Below are 25,337 nucleotides of genomic sequence, written 5' to 3'. Positions count from 1 at the left end.
TTAAAATACTAAGTGTTTTAATGTAATACTAAAAGGAGAAGGCATTCTTTTTCCTCTTTGTACAAAGAGGTCGCCTGGTCGTCACAGTGAGGCTGAAGAGCAATGTGACGCAGGTGAGGGGGTACCTGGCGTGTACACACACACAGGAGTGGGGCAGGACACCTGATGCCGTGGGAGAGGTCATTAAAAATAGCAATTATTAACTTACAAGAGTCAGCTGGTTTTTGAAACACTAAAACCAACTTTAGTCTTGGCTTCAACTTCTGAAAAATATATAGTTTTAAGAAAATGTTTCCAATACGCATGAACAATGACTGGCGGGATATGCAGATACGCAGCTCTTTGCTGAGAACAGTCAGGCCCGCGTGTCATTTCAGACATTTAACATCCGCTGGGACGCTGCATACCACGTACCAGGTCACTGGAGCTCCCCGGAGCCACGCGCAGCTCCAGACCAAGGCCAGGATGAAAGCCCGAGCCCCGCCAGGCCCTCAGGCATCCTCCCCGGCAGGGCGCGCTCTGTTCTGAGGGTGACGGGGCTTCGGTCCAGAGACTCGAGGCGTAAGTGCTCCTCCCTGGGTGAGGAGCGGGGCTGACGCTCGTCTCAAGATGGCCTGGAATCTCTGCCCTCGGTCACTTTAAAGACGCCCCTTAGTCCCGGGACAGGGCGTCCCCGGGCCCACGTGCAGGCGTGAAGAGTGCTCTCCGCGCCGAGGCCGGGCTTACTCCAGCGCGGCCCGGCTCTCAGGCCACAGCGCACGCCCTTCCATCCTCCCGTCGCTGGTGTCAGAAGACAGGAGAATCGCAGAAGGGGCAGGGGCTTTGCAGTAACCTCTTAATCCAGTCAGGATCTGCAAACATAAGACAAGCTGGTAGTGAGCGCTGACTTCAGAAAAGGCCGTCAGACGGGATGAGCCCTGGATGGACCACGGCGGCGGCGGCGGCGGCGGCAGGACATGGGCTCCCCGGTCCCTGCTCTGGGCCCCCAGACACAGCACCTCACTGCGACCCACTCAACGGGGCCGGGCCAAACCTCTGGTCCCCAAAGCTTCGGGTGTGATGCGGTAGGAAAGCGAGGGGAATGGGTGTGTCCTCAAGTCAACTCATCCCAGGTAAAGAAAGGACTCTGCTTTGCTCTGAGAGCGTCCTTCACACGTGGTTCACATTAAATGCTCCTCTGCCAGGACAGGCAGGGTAATTTCTAAAACCACTGCCTGCAGAAGGAGGAACACGGCGACGCTGCGTCCACCCCGCCTGTCCTATGAAATGATGGACTAGAATCCTCAGAGCGCAGACTCCCACTCTCCTCCAGAGCTGTCGGCGGCTCAGCACTAAGTCAATGGGCAGGTGTGGGTTGTTTTTTTTAAATTTGCTTTCATCTTTTCAGGATTTCCTGTCTTAAGCAGTACACCAATTCTCAGTTGCAGTGAGTATTTAAAATTTCCCCCAAATTTGTTGCAAGATAATCCAATAAGAGGAGGGAAGAGGGAAGGACCACAGATGAATCGTCAACAGTCACGAGCTGGCAGCTTCTGAGCCTGGATGACAGGTTCATAAGCGTTTCCTACATTCTCTGCTCTACTTTTACGACTGCATTTTCCACAGTAAAGAGTTAGAACACAGGCTGCAACACACCAACTTCTCAGAATTGGAGCGCTTCAGCCAGCTTAGAGCAAAAATGAATTAAGCCTGTAGTTTTAGGAGTTCCCATTGTGGCTCCGTGGGAAGACTCAACATAGTGTCTGGGAGGACGCGGGTTTGATCCCTGGCCTCGCTCCATGGGTTAAGGGTCGGGCATTGCTGTGGCTGTGGTGTAGGCCAGTAGCTGCAGCTCTGATTCGACCCCTAGCCTGAGACCTTCCATATGCCGCGGGTGTGGCCATAAAAAAAAAAGTTTTATATAGAACATTTTGTTTTACGGAGACCGCATACGACCCCCAAAGCCACATAACCGTATGCAAAGCGTCCAGCTGGCTCCTTTGGTCAGTGTGATGTCAGCGAACCTCAGGTCACAAGCTGACCTCCTGTGACTTGGGACTATTTACGTCACCATTTCCTCGCTCACATCTGTGATCTTATTTCCAGCTAGTTATGTCAGAAACGTGGGTGTCAGAAAGAAACCCTCACATCTAAGGACGGTTCATCTTCAACAAAAGAGGTAAGAATATACAATGGGGAAAAGACAGTCTCTTCACTAAGTGGCACTGGGCAAAAAAAAAAAAAAAAGAGTCCCGGCCACGGCACAGTGGGTTCAGAACCCGAGTAGCAGCTCGATCGCCATGGAAGCGTGGGTTCAGTCCCCGGCCTAGTGCAGTGGGTTAAGGGGTCTGGTCTTGCCTCAGAGGCAGCTCAGATTCAGCCCCTGGCCTGGAAACTTCCATACACCTCTGGTAAGGCCATTGAAACACAAAAAGTGTTCCTGGGAAAACCGGACAGCTACATGTAAAGCAATGATGTAAGAACACACCTGCACACAAAAACAAACTCAGAATGGCTCACATGCTTAACCACAGGACAAGACACCACAAAACTCCTAGGACACACGCAAAGCATTCTCTGGTCTATGTTGTACCAGTGTTTTCTCAGGTCAGTCTCTAAAGGCAACAAAAATAAAAGCAAAAATAAACCAATGGGACCTAGTCAAACTTCTAAGCTTTTGCACAGCAAAGGAAACCATAAACAAAACAAAAAGATAACCTACGGACTGGGAGAAAATATTTGCAAATGATGCGACCAACAAGGGCTTGATTCCCAAACACATCAACAGCTCACACAGCTTTGTTACTGTTTTTCCATAACAAAAAACTAAAAAACCCAACTGAAAAATAGGCAGAAGACCTAAACAGACATTTCTCCGAGGTAGACATACAGACAGCCAACAGGCACAGGAAAATCGACCATCGTTTGCTAACTGTTGGAGAAATGAAGGTCAAAACTACAATGAGGTACCACCTCATGCCAGGCGGGATGGCCTTCGCGAGAATAAATTCTGGAGAGGGTGTGGAGAAAAGGGAGCCCTCCTACACTGTTGGCAGGACTGTAAACTGGGGCAATCACTATGGAAAACAGTATGGAGGTTCCTTAGAAAACTAAAAATAGGACCACCATATGATCCAGCAATCCTACTCCTGGGCATACACCCAGGCAAAACTGTAATTTGAAAAGATCCATGAGCCCCTGTGTTCAATGCAGCACTATTCACAACAGCCAAGGCATGGAAACAACCTAAATGTCCATCATTTAGAGGAATGAATAAAGATGTGGCATATGTACACAACGGAATATTACTCAGCCATAAAAAAGAATGAAACCATGCCATTTGCAGCGACATGGATGGACCTAGAGATGATCATACTACGCGAAGTCAGCCAGAGAAAGACAAATACCATATGATATCATGTATATGTGGAATATGAAGTATGACACAAATAAACACATTTATGAAACAAAAACAAACTCACACATAAACAGAACAGCCTGGGGTTGCCAAGGGGGAGGGAGGTGGGGGAGGCAAGGACTGGGAGTTTGTGATTAGCAGACACAAACGATTACATACAAGACGGATGACCACAACCCCCACCGTACAGCACAGGGAGCTGTACTCAGTATCCTGCAGTAAATCAGGATGGAAGTGAGTCACTCTGCTGTACAGCAGGGATGGGCACAAAATTGCAAATCAAATTTTAATAACAAAAATTAAAAAGTGTGGGCTTCGTCAACGGGGCTCTCAAGAGAGAATACTGACCAAGCAGAAAAATAACCCCACCGTGGCTACTGGAGCAACAACCCCAGGTATGTATCCTCGTGCTGTTTCAGCAACACCATCTCTGTGGACATTATCATTTGCAGAATTTTCATTCAAATATGATGTATACATGCCATGGAAACAAGCGCTGACACTTTTTCTTGTCTTTTGGCCTTTTAGGGCCACGCCTGTGGCATATGAAGGTTCCCAGGCTAGGGGTCTAACTGGAGCTGTAGCCGCCAGCCTATGCCAGAGACAGAGCAATGCAGGATATGAGCCACGTCTTTGACCTACACAACACAGCTCACGGCAACACTGGACCCTTAACCCACTGAGCGAGGACAGGGATCAAACCCATGTCTTCGTGGATACGAGTCGGGTTCCTTAACCGTTGAGCCACAGTGGGAACTCCTCTGACACTTTTCTGAATAACTTGTCCGCAGTGACAGAACAGCAAACGGAAGCCCTACTTACATGCAAAATGCAGTATGGACGGTCTAACATACTGCAACTATCATTTCCTAGTTAGCTGTAGCTTCATGATAAAACAGACAGAGCATGACAGGCCTGCTCACCATCCCTGATGGCATGAGACCCAGCAGTGTGGAGCCTGACCAAGGAGCCAGGACTCAGAGGAGCCGGCATAGTGCCGGCATCTCAAGCCCACCCTCCCACAGCCAGGAAAGCATTCACCTTCTGGAGCTGGGTGGCGGGCAATGCTGTCATGGAGCAAACACCTTCTGTATATCAAACTCTGGCAGGACTGGTAGGTTAAAAAGCACCTGAAATAGACAGATTGTACCATCAGTTCCACCGACGGGGGAGAGCAGCAGAGAGTTGAGGGTAACTCCACGCAGACGGTTATTCTAAAAGCACAAGCTGACTAAGGACAAAAACGCCTCATAAATTCATGGCAACAATTCCCAGCACAGGAGAGCTGGCCAAACCCACCCACCCCCGACTCAGTAAGGCGAAGTGTCTGCGTCAGGCTACTAAGCCAAGAAATACAAAACTTCTAACCCAGTCACTGCAACTTCTTCATCTTCGTCTTCTCCTTTTTTTTTTCTTTGCCATTTTTGCAGTACTAGGAAAAACTTTCATCTGTCTATACCTGATTGCACTTTGAATTTTTTTTTTTTTCCTTTTTACAGCCACACCTGTTGCACATGGAAGTTCCCAGGCTAGGGGTCGAATGGGAGCTGCAGCTGCCGGCCTATGCCACAGCCACAGCAATAGCAGCACAGGATCTGAGCTGCAGCTGTGACCTATGCCACACCTTGCAGCAGTGCTGGATCCCATATCCACTAATCGAGGCCAGGGACTGAACCCGAGTCTTCACAGACACTATGTCAAGTTCTTAACCCATGAGCCACAACAGGAACTCCATGAATTCTTTTTTTTTTTTTTGTCTTTTTGCCTTTTCTAGGGCCGCTCCCTCGGCATATGGATATTCCCAGGCTAGGGGTCGAATTGGAGCTGTAGCCACTGGCCTACGCCAGAGCCACAGCAACGTGGGATCTGAGCCGCGTCTGCAACCTACACCACAGCTCACGGCAACGCCAGATCCTTTAACCCACTGAGCAAGGCCAGGGACCGAACCCTCAACCTCATGGTTCCTAGTCGGATTTGTTAACCACTGCGCCACGACGGGAACTCCAAGATTTTTTTTTTTTTTTTTGTCTTTTTGCCATTTCTTGGGCCGCTCCTGCGGCATATGGAGGTTCCCAGGCTAGGGGTCCAATCGGAGCTGTAGCCACCAGCCTACGCCAGAGCCACAGCAATGTGGGATCCGAGCTGCGTCTGCAACCTACACCACAGCTCACGGCAACGCCAGATCCTTTAACCCACTGAGCAAGGCCAGGGACCGAACCCTCAACCTCATGGTTCTTAGTCGCATTCGTTAACCATTGCGCCACGACGGGAACTCCGAATTCTTGATGTTAAAAAAAAAAAAAAATGGAGTTCCCATAGTGACTCAGCAGAAACAAATCCCTGAGGACGCAGGTTCAAACCCTGGCCTCGCTCAGTGGGTTAAGGGTCTAGTGTTGCAGTGAGCTATGGTATAGGCCACAGACACGGCTCAGATCTGGTGTGGCTGTGGCTATGGGCAGAGGCTGGCGGCTACAGCCAGGTGTTCTGGCTCTGACTTCAACCAGCAAAAATCACAAAAATCTTGTGAAAGAAGCCATCTGAGAGACAACAGGTACAGTGGTTACACATGTAAACTCTGGAGCCAGAAGGCCAGGTTCTCAGCTCTGCCACTAACCACCTGTATGACTTTGGACAAATTATTCAACCTCCCTGGGCCCCAGTTTCCGCATCTCTAAAGACAGAAACTGGGTCCGGTGGGTGGCTGGTGGGAGGATACAGTAACTCGGATGTGTACACTGCTCAGGGCAGTGCCGACACCCTGGCCGAGCTGTCTGGTGCCAGTGGTGGCGGTGGTTGTCGTTATAAGCCTACCACGGTCACAGGCTTCTTTCCTACTCTTCCCTTAAAAATAAGTCTGAACAGTCAAATTAGAACAAGTACTTGGGAGTTCCCGTCGTGGCTCAGCGGAAAATGAATCTGACTAGCATCTGTGAGGACGCAGGTTCGATCCCTGGCCTCGCTCAGTGGGTTAAGGATCCAGTGTTGCCATGAGCTGTGGTGCAGATCACAGACACAGCTCCGATCTGGCGCTGCTGCGGCTGTGGTGTAGGCCGGTGGCTACAGCTCCAATTGGACCCCTAGCCTGGGAACCGCAAGGGTGCGGCCCTAAAAGCAAAAAAAGAGAAAGTACAGGAACGCAATAGAGATGGGAAAAACATCCAAACACCCATCGATAAGAGTACAGCGGCAGACGCTGTAGCTGTTAAGAGTGGAGCATTTGTACTGATGCGGAAAACCTTCACGGCGCCTTGATAAGCGAACCAGCAAGTGGCTACGGCAGTTGTGTGTGGCTACAGCAGTTCCCTGTAGCACAATCCTGCTTCTGTTGAAAAGAAATTAAAAATTCACCATCTACCATGATGCAGCACTGTTCTAGAAATAGCCATGAACTGCACAAAGCTTTCTATTCCAGAGGAAGGAGACAAACAGTAAAAAGTCACCACTAAGTGGTGACAGTCGCCAAGGGGGAAAGTAAAGCAAGAAGAGGGATGAAGACCCCCACAGGGGGAGAGGGACGTCACTAGACGTCTCGGTTTTAGGCAGCATGGCCAGGAAGGGAGCATCCCAGGCGGAGGACGGCCAGGGCACCCCAAGGGAGCTCAGCAAGCCCGAGAGACGGAGAGGAGATGAGAAGGGGTGGCGTCGGGATCCCTGAAAGGACTTCAGCTCTTGCCACCAGCAAAGGGCAGCCGTGAGAGAGTTCTGAGCAGCGGGGTGATATGAGCTGAGACGTCCTAACGGGATCCCCATCTTGGCTCTACTTAGAACCGACTGGAGGGGCAAGGAAAGACACAGAAACTGGGTTAGATGACAACGACCCTCCTCTGGGCAAGAGACGATGGGGTCTGGGGCCAGGGAATGCACACGTGGACACCCAAGAAGAGGCTGGGTTCCAGTTTGAAATGCTTATCACATTTGATTATCCAGTTGGAAATGTCGAACAGAGCAAGTGCAGAGCTGGTGCTTAGGTGTGAAGTCTGGGCTGAGGGGAGAGATTAGAGTGGAGTGACAGGTTTAAGTCACCCGTGCACGGAAGATATGTGACAGCCCAGGGAGAGTGTTGACATGAGAAAAACAGGTCTCTTCTTTTTCCTTTTTTTGGTCTTTCTAGGGCCACATTTGTGGCATGTGGAGGAGCCCAGGCTAGGGGTTGAATCGGAGCTGCAGCCTCTGGCCTACGTCACAGCCACAGCAACGCTAGATCCGAGCCGGGTCTTTCGACCTACACCACAGCTCACGGCAACACAGGATCCTTAACCCCTTGAGTGAGGCCTGGGATCAAACTGGTGTCCTCATGGATGCTAGCCAGGTTCGTTCACTGCTGAGCCACAAGGGGAACTCCCGAAGATGGACATTAAGGAGACACTGTGTCCAGGAAGCCAGCTGATAAACAAGTACTGGAGGAGGAGGAGGAGGGAGAGATGGGCTGTGCCAAACGCAGCCTGTGGGGCCGGAAGATGAGGACGCACCAAGGTTCTCTCGGAGTGAGACTGCGGGGGAGAAGGAAGAGGACCTCCACCTTTTGCTACAGTTAAACCAGAGTACAGAAGCATTTTCCATTCTATTAACTTTAACAGGTATTGCTTTTTAATAAAGATTTTAAAAAACTTAACGCTATCTCAAAGCAAAATAATATTACCAAAATAAAGAGAGAAATAATAGTAAAAAAAAAAAAAACCCATAATATCTTTCAAGGGTGTCCTGCTTTAATCAAACTGATGGAAGAAAGCCCACACCAGATTTTATGGTAGCTTTTTTTCCAACCTAATGGCCTGGGCAACATATATCCTGCGCTGCACAAAGCTGAAAAAATCAGCTTACCGGAGCCAAATGTGGCCATTGGAGCAGACGGCCTGCTTGCGATCTGTGAAGGGCAGGATCTCTTTACACAAACTGCAGTGCTCAGGGAACGTCTGCTTGTTCATCTTCTTGGAGATGTGTCCGATGAGCACCTAGGAAGACAAAGCAGCAGCATTCCTCAGTGAGCGCAGGCTTCCCGACCCAAAGGAGCAACAGAAAACTAGGCAGCGTCTCTCACAGGACAGGACTGTGCAGCTCCACACAGGCCCATCCCGCTGTGCGGAAAGTAACAAAGCTGGGCCTCCAACTTGTGTCCACGGGCTGCGTAAAATGCACGCAACACATTCATTCAGGCACCACGCAACAAGACAGTGAACTGCACCTGCTAAACAAAACTTCGCCTGCTAAAGAAAACCCCCAATCTTTTTTTTTTTGTCTTTTGTCTTTTTTTGTTGTTGTTGTTGTTGTTGTTGCTATTTCTTGGGCCGCTCCCGCGGCATATGGAGGTTCCCAGGCTAGGGGTCGAATTGGAGCTGTAGCCACTGGCCTACGCCAGAGCCACAGCAACACGGGATCCGAGCTGCGTCTGCAACCTACACCACAGCTCATGGCAACGCCGGATCGTTAACCCACTGAGCAAGGGCAGGGACCGAACCCGCAACCTCATGGTTCCTAGTCGGATTCGTTAACCACTGCGCCACGACGGGAACTCCAGAAAACCCCAATCTTAACTGCCTTAATTGCTTCAGAAACAAGGACTTTTGTTAGAGCAAAAAGTATTTAGTTATCCTTATAATGTTTTGACTTTAAGAAAAGCATAATCACTATAGGCGAAATATCATGTGACCTACTAAATTTGCAGAGGTATACAAATGCCTATTCTTTTTTAATAAAGGATTACAAAGTGAAAATATAACCAGGATTTAAAAAATAATACTCTCCCTTCTGATGGCCCAAAGTGCCATGACCAATCTAACCTGCAATCTGAGACCCACCAACCCCAGGGCGGAGGCACACAGGACCCACCGAGGGAGAGGGAGAGGTGGGCAGGGCAGGCTCTAGGCCTTGGCCCCACTGCAGCTTTGCTTTTTTTCTGTTTTGTTTATTAGGATTGCAGCACTTTAAAACTAAAGCCTGAAAAACACGGATCTACTTCATTACTTTGTCAGATAAATCTTTTACCAGCTACATTACTGGGAGGCATGGCAAATACCAATGCTTCAGAAGCACCTTGTCTTGGAGTTTCCATCATGGCTCAGCGGTTAACAAATCTGAGTTGCATCCATGAGGATGCAGGTTCAATCCCTGGCCTTGCTCAGTGGGTTAAGGATCCGGTGTTGCCGTGAGCTGTGGTGTAGGTTGAGGACGCGGCTCAGGGCTGGCATTGCTGCGGCAGTGGGGTAGGGCCGGCGGCTACAGCTCCGATTTGACCCCTAGGCTGGGAACCTCCATATATTGCAAGTCTAGCCCAAAAAGAAAAAAAGAAAAAAAAAAGAAAAGAAAGAAAAAAGAAAAAAAAGAACCACCTTGTCTTACTGGCAGACAAGGTCATTCAAAATTTTAATCCATTTATACCTGAGCTCTTGTGGAAGAACTTCATCAGTCTGCCATTCACTAGGATTACTTCACCGAGGTTCTGCAGGGTAACTTAATAGCTCAGAAGGGTGCCTGACCTACTCTGCATAGGATTTACAAGTTTAAAGCCCATTAACGTTTGGCCTTTTTTGCCTTCAGAATTCCCAATTTATGGTCCCTTACAGCAAAGACAGCCAACTGTTAGGTTTGAAAAGATTCATTTTACGCACACAGTGGAATTTTAAAACATGAAAGGCACTGTTTCCTATCAGAACTGACTTGCTGTACGGAAGGGCAGAGGTACAACGTTCCCTCCTTTAAACGGACGCTGTTGGAACCAAGTTACTGTGCTGAATGTGGCTCTCCAGGCTCATGAAGCAGCTGGACAATTACTCTAAACCAGGACCGACCAACTGCCATTACAAATTTCCCAAAGTGTTTCTGTTAATATTTCATGCTTATAACGTCCCCGTTAGGTCCGATGAAACAGTGATAACCAGAAAACTCTTCTACGCAATTTGGACCACAATGAAACAATTTTAAAAAGTTGACTTTCAAAGATGAGAGTCAGTTACATGAAGACTGCATCTTAACTACTCTTAAGATTACTGCAAACATCCTTACAAAATAATTTTAGGGGTGTACATGTACACACACACCCCCCTTTCCAACAAGAAAATGCAACAAGTGATCTGTGAGTGGTTTAACATTAGGCATGAAGATAACTGAATGTATTACCTTCAATTAATATTTTAGGTAAGACTTTAGGCAGTGAGAGTAAGCGTCAACCTTCAGAGTGAAAAGGACCATAGGCCCCTGTGGTTTTGAATATTTCAGTATACAGTATGTTCCCTGAAATACAGTTCTTCAGGATTTTAGAAGCTGTTAGCTCAGGATTCCTGATTAATAAGTCTAGATAACACTGAGCTCCACGAAGCTAGATGGTTCTTTGCTAAATTCTCATAACCCTTAGAAGGACACTGTACACTGGGAACCTCTAAGCGGAGTAGAGGGTGTGCATTCTTTCCCCCAAGCCTGGAACCCTACTATTCTGTCAGGAAACTCGAATCTGCGAAATACATTTTGGATAACAATGTCAAGACTATTCTAACAGGAGTTCCCGCTGTGGCTCAGAACTAGTATTCATGAGGATATGGGTTCGACCCCTGGCTTTGCTCAGTGGGTTAGGGATCCAGCGTTGCCGTGAGCTGTGGTGTAGGTTGCAGACGTGGCTCGGATCCCGTGTTGCTGTGGCTGTGGTGTAGGCCTGCAGCTGCAGCTCCGATTCACCAACCCCTCACCTGGGAACCTCCATATGCCAAGGCTGTCAACCTCGAAAGACAAAAGACCAAACCCCCCTACCCCCCAAAAAAACTGTTCTAACATCAAAATAAAGATTATATCCAGTTTTGTAAAATATATATATATATATATATATATATATATATATAGGAGTTCCCGTCGTAGCGCAGTGGTTAACGAATCTGACTAGGAACGATGAGGTTGCGGGTTCGGTCCCTGCCCTTGCTCAGTGGGTGGAGGATGCGGCATTGCCGTGAGCTGTGGTGTAGGTTGCAGACGCGGCTCGGATCCCGCATTGCTGTGGCTCTGGCGTAGGCCGGTGGCTACAGCTCCGATTCAACCCCTAGCCTGGGAACCTCCACATGCCACGGGAGCGGCCCAAGAAATAGCAACAACAACAACAAAAGACAAAAAAAAAATATATATATATATATACACATATACATATAACAATTTATTTACTTTCTATGCCCCTCCAGATTAAATCAGAAGGCCTCCTCAAGTCCCACCAAATGGAAACAATCCCGCCACAGTCCTCTCATGCCCTAAACCTCTGCCAACAGGCAGGGAGGGCGTGCCCCACTCCCCTGGGGGCTGCCCTATCACACCCACACCGCACACCGCTGCCCCCAGAGTGGAGCTCATCCACAAACCCTGCCGGTCATCCAAGGCCACGGTGCGGCTAAGAACTGAAACACGCTCCGTGCGCTGTGACCATGTCCTCTGCCCTCACCCATGTTTCCAATTTATTCTCTTGCAACTCATGCCAAGCAACTGCCCCCCAAGTGTCAAAGCAACAGTGGAGCTTTAAGAGTTGCAACCGAGGGCACTGTTTCCCCCGAAGCGAGCAGCCTTTTTAGTCTCCGTGTTTCCGCTGACAAACACCTACCCGGGCTGTCCGGTCGTCGTACTCTTCATCCGACATTAAGAAGTTACAGAGTCCCCTGGTGGGGATGCTAGTGTTTTCTGTGATCCAGGTGTGCAGGTAGACTTCGCCCAGGACGCGCTTCATGTGCTCCCGGGTCAGGTGCATTTCCACAGCTTCGATCTTCCCTTGGATCTCGAGGAGCTTCTCCTCCATGGGCTCGCGGCCTCCGGTGTCCCCGGCCTGAGTGGGCGACTCCGCCGCCGCCGCCGCCGCCGCGTCCTCTGCGTCTCCTTCTTTGCTCCTCTCCTGGAGGCCTGGCTTGTTCACCGGTTTGGAGGACGTGCCTTCGTCTTGCTGTTCGTCCTCGGCGTTGCCCATCCCAGGTGAGTCAACGAGTAAGATTTTCGAGTCCTCGTGGGTGGGTTTCCACAAGGCTTCTGGAGTTTTCTGCATCGACTGATACAAAATCCTCAGGAGGAAGAGCTTGAAACGCCAATAATAGGTGGCCCCGCTGCTTTCCATCTTTTTTTCCAAAGCCTCTTGTAAAAACTGCGGGATGTGTTTATCTTTTAAAATCTTCCAGCGCACCAGGTCTATTAAATCGACCTGCTTAAAGAGATTCTGAACTGAAGATTCCAGAAGCTGAGCCGCTGCCTCCTCAAAGGTTTTGAGGGTCACGAACTGAACCTGGTAGTTTTTGTTCACGGGGTGGAGGCCGTTGACCATGCCCTCCGTTGTAATGACGGCCAGGTACGCGCCGCAGGGGCTCACTGCTATCCCGTGTGTCCTCACGGAGCCGAACACGTCCGCCAGCTTAATCAGCTGGTGTTCGAACTTCAAGGCCACGTCCGTGAAGATGGGAATCAGCTGCCTCACCTTCCCGTCGCTGGAGCAGGTGTAGACCGTCCCGTTCTGCTTGTCCCGCCGTCATGGAGACGATGGGCAGCGAGTGAAGGCCTGTGACGTGGGAATTGTGAACATTCAGACCCGCTTTGGAGATGAGAAGAAGACACCAAAACACGTAGGATCCTCTCGCGGCCACCACGAGGCTACAGCTACACTTCTGGTAGGGGTGATAGAGCGGCACGCACTTGATGCTGTGAACCGGCAACTGGTCCATCTCCTTCCACAAGACGACGGGCTGCCTCAAGGTGAAGTAGCCCTTGACGGCTTTGAGATTGACGGGAAGAATTTTTACAGGTCCGAAAGCACTCCCCACAATCAGGCCGCTCATTTTCCGGTTGCTGTGCTCGTACTCCCACCAAAACAAAACACTAGGAGAGGTGATGCCTGACTCAATCGTGTTGCACGAAGAGATAGACTCCTTTCCTACAAACGGGAGCTGGAACTGCCACACGGCGATGTTGCCGTTTTCGAAGAGGACTGCCAGGAGCACGCTGCCCACGTCGCGGCACTCGTTGTTGTGCTTGACCTGCTGCGTGGTGCAGATGCCCGACCACTCCATCCTGACGGGGGGTCTGCATGCTGTGCCTCCTCTGAAACTCAGCAAAATCCCCGAGGCTCCCTTGCGGGGCCTCACTTTAGAGAACCTGTAACTGGTCTCGTACAGGCGTTCCCCGTAAATCTCGGTCAGGTCGGCCAGCTGGACCCACTGCAGTCTGTTGAGGTTGGCCTGGACGGTCAGGCGGTTGTCCATGGTCAGTGCCGCCAAGAGGCACCTGCCGTTCGCGTCACAACCCATGGGGGACCAGCTGGTGTACTTGAACCCTCTCAGCGGGGGCAGAGCCTTCCCCCTCAGGGTTGAACACCCTATCCAGCATGAACGTCTGACTGATTGTGGGGTCCTTAGAGGTGGCAAATTTCTCCTTGCACTCAGCAACTTCTGTTTTTGAGCCAACCTGAAAAGAAGAGGTATAAAAACCATCAGGTAAATACTCCACGTCAGGAGGAACATATTTACATGGCTTAGGGAGAATTAATGATTCGCCATAATAGGTACAGCAATCTTCTATCAAGTCTGGTAATTTTGGTATGACATGCATTTAAAAGAGCAAGATCATGTCTAAGATGAAGTGAGCATTTACTCAGCAAACGGCAAGTATAAGGGGCAGAATAAGTGCTGTCATTACTCGTAGCCTGATTCCCACATTCTTCTAACAACTGACCCAAGCAGGAGCAATGACAGGTATCTGATTTTAAAGAGCCAACAGAGCACTCTGCTGCACTGGTCACAAAATGATAAAGGAGTTCAAACGTCATGGAAGAATATGTATCTATATACGCCTTTGATACAATTAAACTCTGCATTTTTAACAATATCCTTGCGATAGAAATGCCAGCTTTAAGTTTTCTATCTGAAGTTTCACTTGCAAACTATGCCGAGAGCCCACGCCAACACTTCTGTCCACTGTTTCTATAGAATAATGGCTACTCCCAGGAGACGCTTTGCTGTTCCCCGAACATTCCCACCCTTCCTTCTCTGGCTGCCTTGTGAGAATGCTCTTTCCTTCTCTCTGAATCTCATCCATCCTATCAGGTCAAACTCTATGAGGGCTTCTGAAAGCATGCTAGCTTTCATTCGTCTCTCCTTCCTCCAAGTTTCATAACGTACATGAGCGAGAGCAGCACTATTTATTTAGTGTCTTGCTATACAATGGTGAGCTCTTTAAGAAGATTTTAAAGGGATGTTATAGATGTAGGAAGAGGAGGTCTCTTGGGGCAACAGTGGGTTAAGAATCCAGCATTGTCCACAGCAGTGGTTTGGGTTGCTGCTGGGCTGCAGATTTGATCCCTGGCCTGGGAATATCCACATGCCACAGGCATGGGGGAAAAAAAAAAAAAAAAAGGAGGAAGAGATAAATGACCAAAAGAAAGTGGTCCAGAGTCATATATAAAAAATGACTCTGGAAAGCTAAAGCCAAAAAAGAAAAGAGGTCATTTAAAACATGGTTTCTGGAGTTCCCATCGTGGCGCAGTGGTTAACAAATCCGACTAGGAACCATGAGGTTGCGGGTTCGGTCCCTGCCCTTGCTCAGTGGGTTAACGATCCGGCATTGCCGTGAGCTGTGGTGTAGGTTGCAGACACGGCTCGGATCCCACGTTGCTGTGGCTCTGGCGTAGGATGGTGGCTACAGCTCCAATTCGACCCCTAGCCTGGGAACCTCCATATGCCGCGGGAGCGGCACAAGAAGTGGCAAAAAGACAAAAAAACAAAAAAAACAAAAAAAAAACATGGTTTCTGTTATGTTAGAATTGGGGATAAGAAAGGAGTGGACCCACTGTCTTTAAAGAAATGGATAAAAGAGAGAGCAGAATCTTTCCATTTCTTTTTAATGCCAGTCTCCTTAGAGGCTGTTCTTCAAGCTGGAAAGGGCAGAATAAATATGATTTAAAAAAAATTCAAGTCTAAGACATACATAGATATAATAAAAGTCACCTTACATGAACCTAAGTCACGAAGCCCAGAGGAATTAGACTCCAGGATACAGAGAGAATATGGAAGATGAATTCAGAACCACCACATTCCTCAGTAAAGCCCGCACAGCCGGGCATGTGTCAGAGGGCGACAAATTGTCAACTGCTGGATCCCGTAATAAATGAGCATATAAAATGCGTTATAAGATATAAAGTCCAACAAACAACTTAGAACACCAACTTTTCCTGAAGTGTATGAAACAGAACATCACCCTCTTAAATCGCCTCTTGAAAAAGAGTTCTGTAACCAAATACGTCCATGAAAATGCTACATATTATAATGCGTTATTCTCCCTTCAAGAGCTACAGCCAGGGAGGTAGTGTGGGAGACCTATCTAACCAGATCATCCAAACCCTCATTTTTTCGACAGGAGAATCTTTTTTGGGGGTGTCATCTTTTGAATAGAGGTTTCACTGGCTCGTCTGTTAATAAAACAATGCTAATCAAAGAGTGCTTTGAATGAGGAGATGAAGTCTGAGTGAAACTCTATGCTATGATGCCAGACTGCCTGGGGTTCAAATCCGGGCTCTATCACACACCAGCTCTGTGCTCCTGAGCACACCGTTTACGCCTTCCGGCTTTAACTTCCTCAACTACAGAGAAGATAATAACACATGTCTCAGAGTTAGAAGAAGGTTAAGTCGATGCATATAAAGCATGTATTAATAAACAATAAATGTTAGCTATGATGTCCGCTATTAATACTCTCTGAGGATTACATAAGTGTTAATGAGGCCTAATTAAACGTATGTAAAATGCGGGGTGGAGAGGTATTAAGTTGTTCACCGAATGAAGGGTCGATAGAAAATTATTCACCACATCCATAATACCGTAAACCAAGCAATAATCCTTAGACTAGGATAATTTACTACAATAAAATCTACTATAGAACTGAAAGCAAACTTACAGAATGTGTAGCTCCAAAGAGCAGCAGAGGATGAAATAAAGGAAACTCAAGCTCGGTCCTACTCATGGCAGGAAGAATCCGTGATAGGATGGAGAGCAGTGTGGATGTCAACCCGGAGAGAAAATCCTCAGGGTTTGTGCACTAATTTCTAAGGTACTATAGGTGGTTTGAATGAGCCTACTGCACTTGCCCCCACATCTCCAGGTCGCAAAACTAGTTAACAAATCAGAAGTGCTCAGATGCCCTAGCAGCTCCCAGGGGCCAGCCCCCAGCCAAATATATTATCCTGGATTCCAGTTGGCTATATAGCTAATAGTTAGGTACTTTGTAAGCACCTAACAAATAAAAACTCACTTGAAGCCATTAGACAGGAAGCTTCCTGAGGGTAGGAATATCACTCCAAAGACAGGCAGTAGTTATTTAACTTAACAGAGTAGACGGAGTTAATATTACTAACGTTCCTAACAACTGTGCAATAAAATGAGTTACGCAGATATTATTAGAAGCTGGAACTTTATACAACTAGAGGATTCACTAAATCAGCAGTCCAATGGGAAGAGAAATTGCAACCTATTTTTAAAAAATAAATGTTTTTGGCCACACCCACAGGTGGCAGTTCCTGGGCCAGGGACTGAACCCACACCACAGCAGCAACCCAAGCTGCTGCAGTGACAACGCTGTAGCCTTAACCTGCTGCACCACAAGAGAGCTCCACAACTTATTTTTAAAATCTGTGTTTGATTGCTTGTCAGATCTGGATCATTCACCTTGACATCATGTAACCTCAGTGCCCAGGACAACGTGCAAACAGCAGATGATATTTGACCTATTATTTAACCACATATTTTCCTGAAAAAATTCACCATCTAAACAACAGTCATAGAGTAAAGGCTTCAAAGGGTTTAGCATCTAGGCCTCTAGCAGTGCTACCCACTAAACCTGCGGTCTAGGCTGCAGAAGGTCCATTCTTTGCGGTGGGGTCAAGGCAAGTAGGACAGCATAAAGTGGACTTAAAATCCACAGGGACTGTCAATGCGCAGTGCCAGCAAGGCATGGACACAGGCTTCTCTACATTCCTACCATGACTTCAGTTTCACCCCGCAGAGGCCTCTTGTAGAACAGAGGGCTAGTCTAGTAAGACTGCTAATTGAGAGTTTCTATGATGTGCTTACCAAAGAACAGTACAGAAAGGGAAGGTGCCACTAGTTAATTTCAGGAAAGCTACCAATTATCAGAAGGATATACAGATTTCCTATGACTCATTTGCCAGTCGTGGAACAAATGATGGAGTCAAACTGTTACCACAACACAGTCCTAGAGGTATTTTCACATCCACAGTCACAGCACTGATCCAGTCTCCTTCCTTCATACCTGCAGGCCTGCGTTTTCCACCTGGAGCATTTGCAGTGTGCCAGGAACCGTGCTAAGGGGTTACATGTGGGTACGCACACATGTATTACATAGAAAAAATCCACCTATACATATACTTATAATCTGCCAAAAATTCTTTGTGTGTGTGTGTGTCTTTTCTAGGGCCACACCCTGGGCATATGGAGGTTCCCAGGCTAGGGGTCTAATCGGAGCTGTAGCCACCGGCCTACACCACAGCCACAGCAACGTGGGATCCGAGCCGCATCTGCGACCCACACCACAGCTCATGGCAACACCGGATCCTTAGCCGACTGAGCGAGGCCAGGGATCGAACCTTCAACCTCATGGTTCCTAGTCGGATTCGTTAACCACTGCGCCACAAGGGGAACTCCCAAAAATTCTAAGTAAGTTTATTATCCTCCCTTTATAGAGAGGCCCATCTTGCCATCCTGTGCCAAAGCTCAATCTCTTAATCCCTAGTTTACCCTGACTCTTCACCATCATCTTCCTGCCTCTACTCCAGCCAGATTCACATTCAGGAGCTCTACCCAGGTCATCCACGTTTAAGATGCTATAATAGCACTCAAGGCTTCGTAGCTTGAAGCCAGCCTCCTCAGACTGACCTGCATGTCCCCAAACTGGCCCCACCTCACTTTCTCTGACTCGCCAGGAAAGCTACCTGCACTCCACTGATGAGCTGTCATTACTTACACAAACACCAGCAGGTTACCTTCATGGCTTGGACGCAGTGTGCGAGATGGGCACCTCCTTCCCACTACCTGCGGGACGCTTTCCTCCCTTCCTCCTACAATCCAAACCTTACTCCCCCCCCCCCCCCCCCGGGACGCCCGAGGTCTGCTGCAGACTCACCACCAAGTAACCTTCCCTGATGAGTGCTACACACTTAAAATTTCTTCTAGTTGACTGTGCGTATGAGCATCCTTGGCAACAGTAAATTCCTTTTCAGCAGAGGATACACCTTTTCAGCTCCCTCTATTCTGCTTCCCTCTTTAGGTGTATCTAAATCCCATAGCATTACCACCATCTACCCCCCTGATTTGTTTATACTTGAACCAACGGGTGCACAATCATACAAGCTGACCAATGACATGCATGCTTAACCACACTGGTTTACCAATGATCTAATTCAACATCAACTGTCCGTTTCAAACTTAAATAAGGAATGCTGACAAGTGGTGCGGGTTCCCTGAACCCTACCCACAGTTAATGATTCACTTGTTAAATAGCTGTGCAGAGTAAGTTTAAAAAAAAAAAAAACCCAACTTCACTCACATAAATATGTTCTCTGTATACAGAGACATCTTGACACGGCTTATCACTATCTAGTGTGACACCGTTATTTGGTCACGACTTGCCAAAAGAGTGTAAGCTCCACGAGGCCAGGGACTTTGTTTGCCACAATGCTTTACTTCCAGAGCCTAGACTGGTGCCTAGCTTATCCAAAGTGGTATTCAAAAATGTCCTGAAAGAGACACACTTTGGTAATTGTATAAATGCCTACAGGTCCATAAAGAAAATGGGGAAAGTTTTAATACTTTTAAACTATTAAAATGAACAAACAATACGACTGAAGACTTGAAAAAAAGAATTTGGGAGTTCCTGTCGTGGCATAGCAGAAATGAATCCGACTAGGAACCATGAGGTTGGGGGTTCAATCCCTGGCCTCACTCAGTGGGTTAAGGATCCAGCATTGCTGTGAGTTGTGGTGTAGGTTGCAGATGTGGCACAGATCTGAGGAGGTTGTGGTGTAGGTCAGTGGCTACAGCTCTGATTCGACCCCTAGCCTGGGAACCTCCATATGCCCAGGGTGCGGTCCTAAAAAGACAAAAAAAAAAAAAAAGAATTTGAAAATGGTGATGATAAAACAATAAAACTTTAGGAGCCCTGAAGTTCTGAAGGCAAACTTTGTTAATATGAAGCCAAAAGCACTAAATCTACACGGAGATCTTGGGCTTGAAGTTTAAAACTGCACTGAAGTTTAAGAATTTCCAGAGGCTTTATTTTTTCATGCCACATCCGAAAAAATTTCAATTATTGAAGAAAAACTGGAGTACTAACTCCTACATCCATATTTATTTATCCATCTGCCCAAGATGAGAAACAAGGACCATTTCATAATAAAGTCACTGAAACAGGTAAGACGATGGAGCGAGCCAATTTTTCTCCTCCAAAGCCAAAGAGGCGCAGGGAGAGGGCACATCACAGTAAACAAAGCCAGCCAAGGTCCTCGGGGAGCAAGCCCCAGACAATAGGAGCGACGGTCGAGGCAGGTCTGGGGTTGGGTCAACAGGGGGTGGAGCCTCAGAAAAGACCAAGGAAAGAAAATCTACACTAGCAGCCGGCCCGAAGCAGGGGTGAGGGAAGAAGCTGGCTCCGAGAGGGAGTTCCCGAAATACACGTGTATTTGTGTCAGGAGGGAGTGTGTGATCCGGGAAACGGAGCACAAAAGGCTAGATTTGTTGTTTGTTGTTTTAAGCTACGATGACCCTAGCGGCTTATCCCTAACGCTGGGTGCAAGGAGGGGAATCCCGGGACTAGGCGTGGGTCGGGATTCCCAGGGACCGGTGACGCGGCCGCGGGAGGGAAGGAGGAGATCCCAGGGCTGGGGCCCGGGGATGACTTACTTTGAGGAGGCAGCTGTTGAGAGGCGCGGGCACGGAGGTGCGGTGGATAACCAGGTCCTGGCCCGGGTTGTGCACGTCGCAGATGAGCTCCAGCACAGCGATGCTACGGGCCGTGGACACCGACACGCGATGGTCCTCGGACCACGCCAGCGGCTCCAGGCCGCTCACCGCATACTGCAGCCTCACGGCCGGCTCCCGCCGAGTCACCAGGAGGCGGAACGCGGCGCTGGGCCCGGGGGCCGGGTCCGCCACCGGCCCCTTCCCGCCCGCCTCGCCCTCTTGTTCCTCGGGCGGCGCAGGCCGGTCGGCCGCGGGCCCCACCCGGGCCTTGTCGGCCGTATTCATCTCCCCTCAGAGGCTGAAGCCGGACCCCGGGCGCGCCAACCCCGCGTCGCCGTCCGGTTGCCGCCTCTTGCACCGCGGCCGCCGGCCCCCAGCGCCCTCCGCGGCGGTTTTCTTCTTCCCCTTAGGCCCGGAGCGCCGCCGAGCCAGGAAGGACCCCGCCGTTGCTAGGCGACCCAGCCCTGCCAGGTGGCCAAGGCGCTGCCTGTAAAAAAACGCGCCTCCTCTGCGGGCTGGACCGCGGGTGGGCAAGGGGCACGCAGCCTCGAGGATCCCCACGGGTGATCGAGCCCCAAGCCCCTTTAGGGACCTCCCGGGGCAACTAAATGCTGGGGAAAGAGTAACCCGGTGGCAAACGAAGAAATGCTGGTTAGACCAGGCACGCCTTTTCTTCTCGGAGGAATTCAAAGAGCTGCACAAGCATGAACTCTGGGGTCGAGTGGGACTTGGCACCTCTGCCGCAGGCCAGGCCACGAGGGGCTCAAGCGGGGCAGCCCCCACCCCCACCCCGCGCTGCGGCCCCAGCCCGGAGCGGCGCGGGCCGTGCGTTTGCAGACCTTCCGGGACCCGGAAGGGGCGCGGGCGCAGGACCCTGCGGGGCAGCTACGCGGGGTCCTCGCGCGCGTCCCACGTGGGACCGAGCCGAGCGGCGGTGCCGGTTCGAGAGACCCAGACGCGCCTTTCTGCCGCATGGCAGCCGCTGGTGGAGCGCTCCTCCACGTTCCCGAGCCCCGCGCCGCAGCCCCCAGGACGTTCTCCAGGCCCCGCCCGGCGCAGGCGAGGCAGGTGAGTTCTGACCCGATTTCAGATTTCCTTCACACCCGGGGCCGCTGCGCGCCGTGAGCTGCCGCCTTGCCTTTTGGTCGGGGTTCGAAGTTCAGGGGGCAAAGCCAGGCGTCGGGCAGCTTCTGGAGGAGTCGCTGAGCAGCACGTGTCTGAGACCCGGACACCACCCTGCGGAGAGGGGGTCTCGGAGGGAACGGAGTGGGTGTAGAGGGGTGGGGGGCCGGCTCGGGCTGCTAGTCGGAGGTGGCGGCGGGGAAGAGGCTGCCTCCCAGAGAAACTGGGGACTGACGCTTGGGCGGGAGCCCCAGCCCTGTCACTCACCAGCCGTGTCTCTAAACTTATCTTAGCCGCCGTTTTCTCGACTCTAAGGGTCGTTTGTTTCCGGAATGAGAACTGGAAACTAGAGATTTTTTTGAAGTTTTCCAAGATGGGATGTATTTTCACCCACGTGCAATGAAGGGAAGAGAAAATACACCTAGTCAATGTGGTCGCCTCATTAGGTGAGAGAAAGATGCCCTAAATTTAACCCAAGCCAAAGCTGAAAATCGGTTTTTAAGGTGGTTCACTAGGCTCCTTGAAAAGAGGAGAAGCAGAAAATTCATACGTTATCATAAAGACCAGGACGGATACAGCTTGAAGGCAAGGAAAGTGTGTTTATGTGTGTGTTTTCTCGAAAAAGCAACACAATTCTTTTGAAAAATTAAATGCCAAAGTTTAGTTGGTTCTTTTCCTTTCAAACAACGTGGTGATGCTGAAATTCATTGAGTTCAGGTAAGCTCCCATCATCCAACGCCCACTGTGTTATCTTCCGGATTTTTTTTGTGTGTGTGTGTGATATTCAGCTTTAGGATTTAGAGACTGTGAGTGAAGTTTTCACCTGGGCGGTGGTGTAACTGCTGCATCTGTGCCAGAGGGGGAAGGGAAACTACAGAAGAGCCAGTTGGGAACACAGGATTTGGAGCAGGATGGATTTGGGATTCCATGTGAGCTTTGCAACATGCTAGCTCTGTGACCCTGGAAAAGTTATGTCACCTCTCTGATCGTTACTCTTCCTATCCATAAATGGAGAACAGTCATTTCCACTTCGTATGAGGTTATTATAAAGATTAAATGAGATAATATGCGCAAAGACTGCACATTTTCTGATCCATAGGAGCACTCAATAAATGTCAGTGATTCAAAAATAAAGTCATACTGGCTCCATTGTGGGTAATAGAATTGCTGTATCAGGAGGTCATTAGGGTGCTTGTGCCAAGTACTTAGTAATTAACACATAGAAAGCACTTGCTAAAATTTTGTGGGATGGATTGAATATGTAAGTGTAAGATATCAGGTTTCATGATTGCTTGAGACACTGTATCAAAAGGATGTTAAGAAGGTGGTGACAGGGAGTTCCCGTTGTGGCGCAGTGGTTAACGAATCCGACTAGGAACCATGAGGTTGTGGGTTCGGTCCCTGCCCTTGCTCAGTGGGTGAACGATCCGGCATTGCCATGATCTGTGGTGTAGGTTGCAGACGCGGCTCGGATCCCGCGCTGCTGTGGCTCTGGCGTAGGCCGGTGGCTACAGCTCCTATTCGACCCCTAGCCTGGGAAGCTCCATATGCCGCAGGAGCGGCCCAAGAAATAGCAACAACAACAAGACAAAAAAAAAAAAGAAGGTGGTGACAGTCCTTTGCTGTGGCCTTGTCCACACCTACATTTTTGTTTGTCTTGAATAAGCATTGTGTATATATGTTGATCAAATTTGCTCATAGCCTCAACTTGGGATGAGTAGCTAATATACTAGGTTTACAAAGACCTTGACAGCTTAAATTATGCTGTTTCTAACACTATGCAGAATGTCTTGTTTCTTTAAAAAAAGTTGTTTATTATAGGAAATTTGGGAAGTAGTTAAAAAAAAAAAGCACGCATGGATGCCATACTCAGAGGTAACACTGGGTATCGTTTTGGTGTATGTTCTTCTAGAAGACAGTGCAAAATATGATAGGGGTCAAACTATACAGGATATTTTCTAACCAGGAGTTCTCATTGTGGCTTAGTGGTAATGAACTTGACTAGTATCCTTGAGGATGTGGGTTCGATCCCTGGCCTTGCTCAGTGGGTTAAGGATCTGGCGTAGCTGTGAGCTGTGGTGTAGGTTGCAGACAAGGCTCGGGTCTTGTGTTGACTGTGGCTGCGGCAGTAGGCCTGCTGCTGCAGCTCTGACTGGACCCCTAGCCTGGGAACTTCTATATGCCACAGGTGTGGCCCTAAAAGCAAAAAATAAAAAAATTAAAAAAAAAAAGGATACAATTACTAAATGGGATTGTAGCATTATTGTTGGAAACAGTGTTGTCATCATAAAATAGGATGGGTGTTCTCTTTGTGGCTCAGTGGGTTAAGAACCCAAGTATCCATGAGGATTTGGGTTTGATCCCAGCCCTCGCTCAGTGGGTTAAGGATCCAGCATTGTGGCATAAGTTGCAGATGTAGCTTGGGTCTGGCATTGCTGTGGCTGTGGCGTAGGCAGGCAGCTACAGCTCAGATTTGACTCCTCGCCTGGGAAGTTCTATATATGCTTCAGGTGCAGCCCTAAAAATTAAAAAAAAAAAAGGAGGGGGGGGAATGATGCCACTGCTGTGTGGAGAAGTGAGGAAATTCACGCAGGAACTTGGCATACTGACCTGCCAGGTGTACAGTAACGATTCAGTATGGTTGTTAGTGGAGTGTTCAGCACGTGGAGTGTTCGGGCCGGAGGGACCCCCCCAGGTCGGGTGCTGCAACCAACCCCTCATCACGCACGCATGTGCAAGAGCAGACTCGGGGACCCGCTTATTTTTAGAAGCTCCGGATACGTCCTTGCTCCTCTGCTCAGATGCATTTCATGAAGCACTGCCGTTTCTCTGCCTGCCTTCCCCTCGCTGAAGGCCATGGCAGAATTTCTTCTTGTTTTGTCCCCTTATAGCCCTTTGTCCGTGCCTCTTCTGAACTACAAATATAGGTTTGGATTTGCGGTTTTACGCTTTTGTCTCTTCCATTAGTCTCTGCCTCTTCAGGGGCTTAGCTTATCTTTGTATCTTCAGAACCAAGCTACCTGACAGCTACTAAGTGGTCAGTTTTTTAAGTGAATGCCTTGTGAATGTGGGGGCCCGTGGTGGGCAGCTCATGGAAAAGGATAATTCCATCATTTGTTATTCATTCATCTTCTAAGTATTTGTTGAACATTTACTTTGTGCCAGACGTGGTCCTGTGCTGTAGGGGACAGGCTCTTCCGTCTCTTCCAATCTAATGGGAAAGACAGACATCACACAGCGAATTACATGCTGTATGTCTTATTTCACTGAGTGTTACACAGGAGAATGAGGGTGCTAGGAGAGCCAAGAACAGGGGCCCTGGTTTGACAGGGAGGAGAGAGGAGGTCGGGAAAGGCTCTTCTGAGGACGCAGTAGGTGAGGACGCAGTAGGTGAGCCCAGCTCTCAAGGATGAGTGTGGCAGGAGGGTGGGGGACATGGCTGTGGAATAGCATGTGCAAAGGCCCTGAGGAGCGAGGGAACATAGTACATTCTAGGAGTTTAAGGAAGACCAGGACGGTGCAGAGGGTAAAGCTGAGACTGGTGAGATGGGCAGAGGCCAGGTCTTTGTAGATTATATTACACGTTTTCGATTTTAGCCTCCAAGCCTTGGGAAGCCTGCCTAATATTGTGCCTCACTCAAAGCACGTGCTTTTTACAAAGAAGTTGACACGGGAATCAAGAGTGACCAGGATGATAAGGGATCTGGTTTGTGTCCTGTTTATAATATTTAGTCCAAAGAAGAAAAAAAAGGAGTTGTGTGATGAAGGAAGGAATGATATGTACAGAGTTGCTGCAGAAAGCAGCAGGTAGATATCCCAGGAGACAGATCCTGCCTGAGTGTCAGAAGCAGCTT

At 49.1% G+C, this 25,337-nt stretch overlaps 2 protein-coding genes across 9 annotated transcripts in view; one reads left to right on the top strand and one right to left on the bottom strand.

The window, feature by feature from the left end:
• GTF3C4 (general transcription factor IIIC subunit 4) lies at positions 1-20,819 on the bottom strand. Its single transcript, XM_047768774.1, is given in 9 exon segments — positions 1-851; positions 4,439-4,527; positions 8,219-8,349; positions 11,964-12,863; positions 12,865-13,416; positions 13,418-13,482; positions 13,485-13,695; positions 13,697-13,801; positions 20,302-20,819. Coding segments are annotated over 9 exon segments (2,463 nt in total). The 5' UTR covers positions 20,647-20,819; the 3' UTR covers positions 1-786.
• Positions 20,820-20,906: 87 nt separating this feature from the next.
• The window catches only part of DDX31 (DEAD-box helicase 31), a 70,949-nt gene continuing 66,518 nt past the window's right edge, over positions 20,907-25,337 (top strand). For 2 of the 8 annotated variants that reach the window (XR_007133327.1, XM_047768776.1), the window contains exon 1: positions 21,250-21,429. Coding sequence is in view for 7 of the 8 variants with exons in the window: in XM_047768776.1 (XP_047624732.1) it covers positions 21,334-21,429 (96 nt within the window). In the remaining variant the exon portion in view is untranslated. Of the gene's footprint in view, positions 21,430-25,337 lie in introns of all 8 variants that reach the window. The other 6 variants (XM_047768779.1, XM_047768777.1, XM_047768778.1 and 3 more) reach the window with 5 other exon arrangements.

The sequence above is a fragment of the Phacochoerus africanus genome, chromosome 2 (genome assembly GCF_016906955.1).
Source record: "Phacochoerus africanus isolate WHEZ1 chromosome 2, ROS_Pafr_v1, whole genome shotgun sequence".
Classification (NCBI taxonomy): Eukaryota; Metazoa; Chordata; class Mammalia; order Artiodactyla; family Suidae; genus Phacochoerus; species Phacochoerus africanus.
This window is presented reverse-complemented; position numbering and strand designations above follow the sequence as displayed.